The sequence below is a fragment of the Narcine bancroftii genome, chromosome 12 (genome assembly GCF_036971445.1).
Source record: "Narcine bancroftii isolate sNarBan1 chromosome 12, sNarBan1.hap1, whole genome shotgun sequence".
Lineage (NCBI taxonomy): Eukaryota > Metazoa > Chordata > Chondrichthyes > Torpediniformes > Narcinidae > Narcine > Narcine bancroftii.
Genome location: NC_091480.1, coordinates 20435 through 33843, shown reverse-complemented (window position 1 = coordinate 33843; position 13409 = coordinate 20435). Strand labels below are relative to the sequence as shown.

The 13409-nt window shown below is 52.8% G+C and overlaps 1 protein-coding gene across 3 annotated transcripts in view; it reads right to left on the bottom strand.

The window, feature by feature from the left end:
- The window catches only part of LOC138747528 (soluble guanylate cyclase 88E-like), a 51668-nt gene that overhangs the window by 25407 nt on the left and 12852 nt on the right, over positions 1–13409 (bottom strand). For all 3 annotated transcript variants that reach the window (XM_069906818.1, XM_069906816.1, XM_069906817.1), the window contains exons 6-8: positions 5775–5894; positions 5426–5510; positions 2092–2178 (exon numbers count right to left, since the gene is read on the bottom strand). In XM_069906818.1, the coding sequence (XP_069762919.1) occupies positions 2092–2178; positions 5426–5510; positions 5775–5894 (292 nt within the window). The remainder of the gene's footprint in view (positions 1–2091; positions 2179–5425; positions 5511–5774; positions 5895–13409) is intronic.

Genomic DNA, 13409 nt, shown 5'->3' with positions numbered 1-13409 from the left:
GATAACGGGGTGAAACTGTCAGCGATAACGGGGTGAAACTGTCAGCGATAACGGGGTGAAACTGTCAGCGATAACGGGGTGAAACTGTCAGCGATAACGGGGTGAAACTGTCAGTGATAACGGGGTGAAACTGTCAGCGATAACGGAGTGAAACTGTCAGCGATAACGGGGTGAAACTGTCAGTGATAACGGGGTGAAACTGTCAGTGATAACGGAGAAACTGTCAGTGATAACGGGGTGAAACTGTCAGTGATAACGGGGTGAAACTGTCAGCGATAACGGGGTGAAACTGTCAGCGATAACGGGGTGAAACTGTCAGCGATAACGGGGTGAAACTGTCAGCGATAACGGGGTGAAACTGTCAGCGATAACGGGGTGAAACTGTCAGCGATAACGGGGTGAAACTGTCAGCGATAACGGAGTGAAACTGTCAGCGATAACGGGGTGAAACTGTCAGCGATAACGGGGTGAAACTGTCAGTGATAACGGGGTGAAACTGTCAGCGATAACGGGGTGAAACTGTCAGTGATAACGGAGAAACTGTCAGTGATAACGGGGTGAAACTGTCAGCGATAACGGAGTGAAACTGTCAGCGATAACGGAGTGAAACTGTCAGTGATAACGGAGTGAAACTGTCAGCGATAACGGAGTGAAACTGTCAGCGATAACGGGGTGAAACTGTCAGTGATAACGGGGTGAAACTGTCAGCGATAACGGAGTGAAATTGTCAGTGATAACGGGGTGAAACTGTCAGTGATAACGGGGTGAAACTGTCAGTGATAACGGGGTGAAACTGTCAGCGATAACGGAGTGAAACTGTCAGCGATAACGGGGTGAAACTGTCAGTGATAACGGAGTGAAACTCAGCGATAACGGAGTGAAACTGTCAGTGATAACGGAGTGAAACTGTCAGCGATAACGGAGTGAAACTGTCAGCGATAACGGGGTGAAACTGTCAGTGATAACGGGGTGAAACTGTCAGCGATAACGGAGTGAAATTGTCAGTGATAACGGGGTGAAACTGTCAGTGATAACGGGGTGAAACCGTCAGTGATAATGTAGAAACCGTCTGCGTTAACGGGGTGAAACCATCAGCGGTAATGTAGAAACCATTAGCGACAACAGGGTGAAACTGTCAACGGTAAAGGGGTGAAACTGCCAGCGATAATGTGGAAAAGGTCAGCAATAACAGGGTGAAACTGTCAGTGATAACGGGGTGAAACTGTCAGTGGTAACGTGGAAACCGTCAGCAATAACAGGGTGAAACCGTCAGCGATAATGGGGTGAACCTGCCAGCAGTAATAGCAGAAACTGTAAGAGGTAAGGGGTGAAACTGTTAGGGATAACGAGCAGATACCATCATCAGGAGTATGTTATGGGACTGTGCGGAGGAAGCCTCACTCTGTGTCTGACCCCAGAAGAGTGTGATGGGACGGTGCAGAAGGAGCTTCACTCTGTATCTGAACCCGGAAGAATGTGATGGGACGGTGCGGAAGGAGCTTCACTCTGTATCTGAACCCGGAAGAGTGTGATGGGACGTGTGGAGGAAGCTTCTCTCTGTGTCTGACCCTGGGAGTGTGTGATGGGACGATGTGGAGGGAGGTTCTCTCTGTGTCTGACCCCAGGAGAGTGTGATGGGAAGATGTGGAGGGAGCTTCACTCTGTGTCTGACCCCAGGAGTGTGTGATTGGGTGGTGTGGAAGGAGCTTCACTCTGTGTCTGACCCCAGGAGTGTGTGATTGGATGATATGGAGGGAGCTTCACTCTGTGTCTGACCCTGGGAGTGTGTGATGGGACGGTGTGGAGGGAGCTTCTCTCTGTGTCTGACCCTGGGAGTGTGTGATGGGATGGTGTGGAGGGAGCTTCTCTCTGTGTCTGACCCCAGGAGAGTGTGATGGGAACTTCACTCTGTGTCTGACCCCAGGAGTGTGTGATGGGACGGTGTGGAGAGAGCTTCACCCTGTGTCTGACCCCGGCCATGTGTGATGGGATGGTGCGGAGGGAGCTTCACTCTGTGTTCAATCTGTCTTTTTTACGACATAGACCTGAAATTAGCCGAGAACAGCGAAAAAGGTATGCAAGACATGTCACCTTTATAATCTTCACTGACAATAGACTGAAAAGCCAAGAGGAGGACACTGACATCCCCAGCACGGTTCGCACTCTCATAGTCAGCATCTGCAGCAAGAAGGAAAGAAAGTGATCCTGAGAACGAGGGACAGGACAGAGAGTGGGAGGATGAGGCCATCGTGGAGGTCCATGAGACCAAGACAGAGAATGAGATACAATGTGTGTTGTGGTCATTCCAGAGACTTGGCTGTCCCAAGGACAGGATGGGCTGATTGGGGGGATGGGGTGGCCTTGCTAATTAAGCATACTGTCGCAGCTGGGAGGACATGGTGGAGTCGTTGTCCAGTGGAGTCCACTGAGTCGGTGTCAGTGCAAGTTAGAAGCTGGAAGGGAGCCACACTCTATCGGGAGAATACCCTCAGATAGACCCTCAGGACAGCGAGTAGCAGAAAAGCAGAAAGATTTTGGAAAGATGCAAAAATAACAGGGCTGTAGTCGTGGGAGACTTCAACATCCCTAATATTGACTGGCACCTCCAGAATGCAAGAGGGATAGATGGGGCAGAATTTGTCAGGTGTGTCCAAGAGAGATCCCTGACGTAGTGTGTGGACTGGCCAATGAGAGGGGAGGGCAGACTGGATCTAATTCTGGGTAATGAACCTGGTCAGGTGGTGCAGATCTCGGTGGGGGAGCACCTCAGTGACCATGTCTTTTAGCTATGGGCAAGGATAGGAATGGGGAGGAGGGCTAATTATGATGGGATGGGGCATGAACTATGGAGAATAAATTGTAAACAGATGTTCTCAGGGAAAGGCACATGTGGAGGATGTTTAGGGACCACTTATGCAGGGTTCTGGATGGGTTTGTTTCACTGAGACAGGGAAAAAAAGATAGAGTTAAGGATCTGTGATTGACCAATAGGTGGGACAGCTTGTCAAGAGGAAAAAGGAAGCAGGCATTCGTGCAGACGCACGCACGCGCACACACATTCATATACATACACACACACACACATAGACACTCAATAGGTTGAGGAAGTAGAAGTCAAAAAGGGCTCATGAGAATTATATGGTAGCCAGGAAGAAGCTTAATAAAGGACTTAGGAGAGCGAGAAAGGTCAAGGAAATCCCAAAGTCGTTCTTCACATACGAATGGTGATGTTAGTGAGGGTGGACCCAATTAGGGATAAAGGGAGAAATGTACCTGGAGGGAGAGGAGTTCAGGGAGCTCTGAAATGAATACTTTGCCTCAGTGTTCTCCAGGGAGAGGGACATCAGTGAACGTGGATCATTACAGCATAGCATAGGCCCACAATGTTGTGCCTTCCTATGTCAATCTAAATCTTCCCTCCTCTCACCCATAACCTACTTTTCCTGAATCCATGTGCCTGTCCAAGAGTCTATTAAATGTCCCTATTGTATCACCCTCCACCCCCACCCCTGGCAACACATTCCAGGAATCCACCACATCTCTGTGTAAAAAAACTTAGTCCTAATGTCTCCCTTCTCCCCTCAACTTTCCTCCCCTCATCTTAAAATGATGTCTTCTGATATTTGCTACTGTCCTCCCAGAGAATGGGTGCTGGCTGTCTGCCCACCCTATCAATGCCTCTCGTAATTTTGCGGACCTCTATTAAGTCACGTCTAATCCTTCATCGCTCCAAAGAGAAAGCCCCAGCTCTGTCTTCCTTGTTTCATTAGGCATATTCTCCAATCCAGGAAACATCCTGGTAAATATCCCTTTCACATCCTTCCTATAATGAGGCGACCAGAATTGAACACAATTCTCCAAGTATGATCTATAGACCTGCAACATAACCTTTCTGCCCTTCAACTTAATCCCCTGATGAATGAAAGCCAGCATCCCAGAACTGTGGCAGCACTACAGACCCGGGAGCATGGGGAGTGGAGACACAGTGCTGCTCTGCAGAGTCCTACTGCCCAGTCCTGACACCTGACTCCAACTAGGCTTCAAACAGCCTGTTAAAGGAGCTGACTTTTTTTTAATCTATGACCATGGAGATCTGTGTCCAAGATGGCAGCGCCTGTGCTGGGCAGCATACCACAAGGGGAAGCAAACCGGCACAAGGATCAGAAACGGGGAGAACACCCTCCCACCCCCATAGTGTGGGTGATGACCCTACAAGGAAGATGGCCATGGCAGCTGACCAGTGAGGGGCTCAGTGGCTGAAGGATAAACACAGACTGCAACCTCCTGGGGACTTGTCAAGGCCTCTTTGCACATTATTTGTTATTCAATATTTTTTTTCTGTATTGAACAGTTTGTTTACATTTCTCTCTTTAGTATAGGTATCCGTTCTTGAGTATAGTTATCGATAAATTCTGTATTGCATGCAACAAAAAGAATCTCAGGGTAGTATGGGATGTCATGTGTGTACTTTGACAATAAATTTGAACTTTGAAGGACTCACACAGGCTACTGGAGATGGGAACAAGGTATTAGTATTCGAGGGTGCTGAAGCCAATAAGGGATTGCAAGGGACCTCGGGCACTGGTCTTGTTGATGGTGTTGGAGGTCTGGATCAGGAGCTTGGCTGCCGAAGGTTTGAACCGGAGTCTGTGTGGCTGCAGAGGCTGTGGGGTGGCTGGAGGCAAATCCACAGACCCTCTTGTGCTTCTCCTCTTATTGTTAGGGACATGCAAAAGTTGAAGTATATCATGTATATTACTTGGCAATAAATGGAACCTTGACCTGGGATGTCCTTGTGCAGCAACCTCAAGCATCCACACTGTTCCTGCCATTAACCCTTCTGGGTTCTGGTTTTCCTTCCAAATTGCATCAATTCACACTTACCCAGATTGAATTCCATCTGTCACTTTTCCTCCCAACTCTACATTCGGTTTGTATCCTGTTGTAACCTACAACAACCTTCTACACCATCCACATCTCCTCCATCCTTCGTGTCATCTGCAAACTTACTGACCCATCCTTCCGCATCTTCATCCAGATCATTTATAAAAATCATCAAGAGCAGGGGTCCCAGAGCGGGCAAGCCAATTCTGAATCCACACAGCCAAGGTTCATGGATCTCATGACTTTCTGAATGAGTCTACCATTGTCAAATGTCTTGCTAAAATCCATGTGGACCACATCTACTGCTCTACCCTCATCAATTCCATTTCTCACTCCTTCAAAAACTCTTGAATAATGACTGCCCCTCACACAGCAACACTGACTCTCCCTGAGTAGACAGTCCATCGCTAAATGCTCACAAATCCTGTCCATAAGAATCCTCTCTAATAGGATCCCCTACCTCATTGCTCCCATCCACCACCTCCCAAGCTCCCTCTCCCCCCCTCCTCCAATCCCTCTTCCCCTCCCCTCCCTCACTCACTCTGTACTCGGTTGTGGAGGTTTCTCTCCCGTTTCACTGGTTCCTTGGAGATGATCTCAAAGAGGTTGTTGGGGTGAGAAATGATCTGCAACAGGAAGTGGGAGATTCGCTGATCAACCTCTCTCTATATGGGTCACTGTTCAGCCCTGCACAGCAGCCGGTCCCTGGAGGGCAGTGGGCGGAGAGGGATGGGGAGGGGTTGGTGGGGAGGGGTCAGTGGAGAGGGGTCGGAGGGACTGGTGTTAGACATCTGGAGAGAGACAGTGAGAGGCTCTCCAAGCATCACCCCCATTCAGCAGCACCCAAACCCCCACCCACCCCCGCCCCCCCCCCCCCGGTACGGCCTCACCATGCTCCAGGTGAACTCCACCAGGGGACGGGCCAGCAGGAATGTATCAGTGATCAGTTTTCCGTCCAGGTCAGGGAAAACCGTGGCCAGACCAGAGCCCACGTTGTGAACCACCATGTCCTGGGGAAGGCAAAGTGGCATCAATATCCATCACAATGACAAAACGTCAACCCACCCTGACACCGTGACACACGTCAACCAGCTTGACACCATGACACACATCAACCCATCCTGACATCATGACACACGTTAACCCACCCTGACATCGTGACACACGTCAACCAGCTTGACATCGTGACACACATCAACCCACCCTGACTTCGTGACACACGTCAACCCACCCTGACATCGTGACACACGTCAACCCATCCTGACATCGTGACACACGTCAACCCATCCTGACATCGTGACACACGTTAACCCACCCTGACTTCGTGACACACGTCAACCCATCCTGACATCGTGACACACGTTAACCCACCCTGACTTCGTGACACACGTCAACCCACCCTGACATTGTGACACACATCAACCCACCCTGACATCGTGACACACGTCAACCCACCCTGACATCGTGACACATGTCAACCAGCTTGACACCGTGACACACGTCAACCCACCCTGACATCGTGACACACGTCAACCAGCTTGACACCGTGACACACATCAACCCATCCTGACATCGTGACACACGTTAACCCACCCTGACATCGTGACACACGTCAACCAGCTTGACATCGTAACACACATCAACCCACCCTGACTTCGTGACACACGTCAACCCACCCTGACATCGTGACACACGTCAACCCATCCTGACATCGTGAAACACGTCAACCCATCCTGACATCGTGACACACGTTAACCCACCCTGACTTCGTGACACACGTCAACCCATCCTGACATCGTGACACACGTTAACCCACCCTGACTTCGTGACACACGTCAACCAGCTTGACACCGTGACACACGTCAACCCACCCTGACACCGTGACACATGTCAACTCATCCTGACATCGTGACACACGTTAACCTATCCTGACATCGTGACACACGTTAACCCACCCTGACTTCGTGACACACGTCAACCCACCCTGACATCGTGACACACGTCAACCCATCCTGACATCGTGACACACGTCAACCCACCCTGACTTCGTGACACACGTCAACCCACCCTGACATCGTGACACACGTCAACCCACCCTGACATCGTGACACACGTCAACCAGCTTGACACCGTGACACACATCAACCCATCCTGACGTCGTGACACACGTTAACCCACCCTGACATCGTGACACACGTCAACCAGCTTGACATCGTGACACATGTCAACCCACCCTGACTTTGTGACACACGTCAACCCATCCTGACGTCGTGACACACGTCAACCCATCCTGACATCGTGACACACGTTAACCCACCCTGACTTCGTGACACACGTCAACCAGCTTGACACCGTGACACACGTCAACCCACCCTGACACCGTGACACACGTCAACTCATCCTGACATCGTGACACACGTTAACCTATCCTGACATCGTGACACACGTTAACCCACCCTGACTTCGTGACACACGTCAACCCACCCTGACATCGTGACACACGTCAACCCATCCTGACATCGTGACACACGTCAACCCACCCTGACATCGTGACACACGTCAACCCACCCTGACATCGTGACACACGTCAACCCACCCTGACTTCGTGACACACGTCAACCCATCCTGACATCGTGACACACGTTAACCTACCCTGACTTCGTGACACACGTCAACCAGCTTGACACCGTGACACACGTCAACCCACCCTGACACCGTGACACACGTCAACTCATCCTGACATTGTGACACACGTTAACCTATCCTGACATCGTGACACACGTTAACCCACCCTGACTTCGTGACACACGTCAACCCACCCTGACATCGTGAAACACGTCAACCCATCCTGACATCGTTACACATGTCAACCCACACTGACTTCGTGACACACGTCAACCCATCCTGACATCGTGACACACGTTAACCCACCCTGACTTCGTGACACACGTCAACCAGCTTGACACCGTGACACACGTCAACCCACCCTGACACCGTGACACACGTCAACTCATCCTGACATCGTGACACACGTTAACCTATCCTGACATCGTGACACACGTTAACCCACCCTGACATCGTGACACACGTTAACCCACCCTGACTTCGTGACACACGTCAACCAGCTTGACACCGTGACACACGTCAACCCACCCTGACACCGTGACACACGTCAACTCATCCTGACAACGTGACACACGTTAACCTATCCTGACATCGTGACACACGTTAACCCACCCTGACTTCGTGACACACGTCAACCCACCCTGACATCGTGACACACGTTAACCCATCCTGACATCGTGACACACGTCAACCCACCCTGACTTCGTGACACACGTCAACCCACCCTGACATCGTGACACACGTTAACCCACCCTGACTTCGTGACACAAGTCAACCAGCTTGACACCGTGACACACGTCAACCCACCCTGACACCGTGACACACGTCAACTCATCCTGACATCGTGACACACGTTAACCCACCCTGACACCGTGACACACGTTAACCTATCCTGACATCGTGACACACGTTAACTCACCCTGACACCGTGACACACGTCAACCCACCCTGACACCGTGACACACGTCAACCAGCTTAACACCGTGACACACGTCAACCCACCCTGACACCGTGACACACGTCAACCCACCCTGACACCGTGACACACGTCAACCCACCCTGACTTCGTGACACACGTCAACCCACCCTGACACCGTGACACACGTCAACCAGCTTGACACCGTGACACACGTTAACCCACCCTGACTTCGTGACACACGTCAACCCACCCTGACACCGTGACACACGTCAACCCATCCTGACACCGTGACACACGTTAACCCACCCTGACTTCGTGACACACGTCAACCCACCCTGACACCGTGACACACGTCAACCCATCCTGACATCGTGACACACGTCAACCCACCCTGACACCGTGACACACGTCAACCCACCCTGACTTCGTGACACACGTCAACCCACCCTGACACCGTGACACACGTCAACCAGCTTGACACCGTGACACACGTTAACCCACCCTGACTTCATGACACACGTCAACCCACCCTGACACCGTGACACACGTCAACCCATCCTGACACCGTGACACACGTTAACCCACCTTGACTTCGTGACACACGTCAACCCACCCTGACACCGTGACACACGTCAACCCATCCTGACATCGTGACACACGTCAACCCACCCTGACACCGTGACACACGTCAACCAGCTTGACACCGTGACACACGTCAACCAGCTTGACACCGTGACACACGTTAACCCACCCTGACTTCGTGACACACGTCAACCCACCCTGACACCGTGACACACGTCAACCCACCCTGACATCGTGACACACGTCAACCCACCCTGACACCGTGACACACGTCAACCCACCCTGACACCGTGACACACGTCAACCCATCCTGACACCGTGACACACGTTAACCCACCCTGACTTCATGACACACGTCAACCAGCTTGACACCGTGACACACGTCAACCCACCCTGACATCGTGACACACGTCAACCTGCTTGACACCGTGACACACGTTAACCCACCCTGACTTCGTGACACACGTCAACCCACCCCGACACCGTGACACACGTCAACCCACCCTGACATCGTGACACACGTTAACCCACCCTGACTTCATGACACACGTCAACCAGCTTGACACCGTGACACACGTCAACCCACCCTGACATCGTGACACACGTCAACCTGCTTGACACCGTGACACACGTTAACCCACCCTGACTTCGTGACACACGTCAACCCACCCTGACACCGTGACACACGTCAACCCATCCTGACACCGTGACACACGTTAACCCACCCTGACTTTGTGACACACGTCAACCCACCCTGACACCGTGACACACGTCAACCCATCCTGACATCGTGACACACGTCAACCCACCCTGACATCGTGACACACGTCAACCAGCTTGACACCGTGACACACGTCAACCAGCTTGACACCGTGACACACGTTAACCCACCCTGACTTCGTGACACACGTCAACCCACCCTGACACCGTGACACACGTCAACCCATCCTGACATCGTGACACACGTCAACCCACCCTGACACCGTGACACACGTCAACCAGCTTGATACCGTGACACACGTCAACCAGCTTGACACCGTGACACACGTTAACCCACCCTGACTTCGTGACACACGTCAACCCACCCTGACACCGTGACACACGTCAACCCATCCTGACATCGTGACACACGTCAACCCACCCTGACATCGTGACACACGTCAACCCACCCTGACACCGTGACACACGTCAACCCACCCTGACATCGTGACACACGTCAACCCACCCTGACACCGTGACACACGTCAACCCACCCTGACATCGTGACACACGTAACCCACCCTGACTTCATGACACACGTCAACCAGCTTGACACCGTGACACACGTCAACCCACCCTGACATCGTGACACACGTCAACCTGCTTGACACCGTGACACACGTTAACCCACCCTGACTTCGTGACACACGTCAACCCACCCTGACACCGTGACACACGTCAACGCATCCTGACACCGTGACACACGTTAACCCACCCTGACTTCGTGACACACGTCAACCCAGTCTGACACCGTGACACACGTCAACCCATCCTGACATCGTGACACACGTCAACCCACCCTGACATCGTGACACACATCAACCAGCTTGACACCGTGACACACGTCAACCAGCTTGACACCGTGACACACGTTAACCCACCCTGACTTCGTGACACACGTCAACCCACCCTGACACCGTGACACACGTCAACCCACCCTGACACCGTGACACACGTCAACCAGCTTGATACCGTGACACACGTCAACCAGCTTGACACCGTAACACACGTTAACCCACCCTGACTTCGTGACACACGTCAACCCACCCTGACACCGTGACACACGTCAACCCATCCTGACATCGTGACACACGTCAACCCACCCTGACATCGTGACACACGTCAACCCACCCTGACATCGTGACACACGTCAACCCACCCTGACACCGTGACACACGTCAACCCACCCTGACATCGTGACACACGTTAACCCACCCTGACTTCATGACACACGTCAACCAGCTTGACACCGTGACACACGTCAACCCACCCTGACATCGTGACACACGTCAACCTGCTTGACACCGTGACACACGTTAACCCACCCTGACTTCGTGACACACGTCAACCCACCCTGACACCGTGACACACGTCAACCCATCCTGACACCGTGACACACGTCAACCCATCCTGACACCGTGACACACGTTAACCCACCCTGACTTCGTGACACACGTCAACCCACCCTGACACCGTGACACACGTCAACCCACCCTGACTTCGTGACACACGTCAACCCACCCTGACATCGTGACACACGTCAACCAGCTTGACACCGTGACACACGTCAACCCATCCTGACACCGTGACACACGTTAACCCACCCTGACTTCTTGGCACACGTCAACCCACCCTGACACCGTGACACACGTCAACCCACCCTGACTTCGTGACACACGTCAACCCACCCTGACATCGTGACACACGTCAACCAGCTTGACACCGTGACACACGTCAACCAGCTTGACACCGTGACACACGTCAACCAGCTTGACACCGTGACACACGTTAACCCACCCTGACTTCGTGACACACGTCAACCCACCCTGACACCGTGACACACTTCAACCCACCCTGACATCGTGACACACGTTAACCCACCCTGACTTCGTGACACACGTCAACCCACCCTGACACCGTGACACACGTCAACCCACCCTGACTTCGTGACACACGTCAACCCACCCTGACACCGTGACACACGTTAACCCACCCTGACTTCGTGACACACGTCAACCCACCCTGACACCGTGACACACGTCAACCCACCCTGACACCGTGACACACGTCAACCCACCCTGACTTCGTGACACACGTCAACCCACCCTGACACCGTGACACACGTTAACCCACCCTGACTTCGTGACACACGTCAACCCACCCTGACACCGTGACACACGTTAACCCACCCTGACTTCGTGACACACGTCAACCCACCCTGACACCGTGACACACGTCAACCCACCCTGACATCGTGACACACGTCAACCAGCTTGACACCGTGACACACGTCAACCAGCTTGACACCGTGACACACGTTAACCCACCCTGACTTCGTGACACACGTCAACCCACCCTGACACCGTGACACACGTCAACCCACCCTGACATCGTGACACACGTTAACCCACCCTGACTTCGTGACACACGTTAACCCACCCTGACTTCGTGACACACGTCAACCAGCTTGACACCGTGACACACGTCAACCCACCCTGACACCGTGACACACGTTAACCCACCCTGACATCGTGACACACGTCAACCAGCTTGACACCGTGACACACGTCAACCCACCCTGACACCGTGACACACGTCAACCCACCCTGACATCGTGACACACGTCAACCAGCTTGACACCGTGACACACGTCAACCAGCTTGACACCGTGACACACGTTAACCCACCCTGACTTCGTGACACACGTCAACCCACCCTGACACCGTGACACACGTCAACCCACCCTGACATCGTGACACACGTTAACCCACCCTGACTTCGTGACACACGTTAACCCACCCTGACTTCGTGACACACGTCAACCAGCTTGACACCGTGACACACGTCAACCCACCCTGACACCGTGACACACGTTAACCCACCCTGACTTCGTGACACACGTTAACCCACCCTGACTTCGTGACACACGTCAACCAGCTTGACACCGTGACACACGTCAACCCACCCTGACATCGTGACACACGTTAACCCACCCTGACTTCGTGACACACGTTAACCCACCCTGACTTCGTGACACACGTCAACCAGCTTGACACTGTGACACACGTCAACCCACCCTGACACCGTGACACACGTTAACCCACCCTGACATCGTGACACACGTCAACCAGCTTGACACCGTGACACACGTCAACCCACCCTGACACCGTGACACACGTCAACCCACCCTGACATCGTGACACACGTCAACCAGCTTGACACCGTGACACACGTCAACCAGCTTGACACCGTGACACACGTTAACCCACCCTGACTTCGTGACACACGTCAACCCACCCTGACACCGTGACACACGTCAACCCACCCTGACACCGTGACACACGTTAACCCACCCTGACTTCGTGACACACGTTAACCCACCCTGACTTCGTGACACACGTCAACCAGCTTGACACCGTGACACACGTCAACCCACCCTGACACCGTGACACACGTTAACCCACCCTGACACCGTGACACACGTTAACCCACCCTGACTTCGTGACACACGTTAACCCACCCTGACTTCGTGACACACGTCAACCAGCTTGACACCGTGACACACGTCAACCCACCCTGACACCGTGACACACGTTAACCCACCCTGACACCGTGACACACGTTAACCCACCCTGACTTC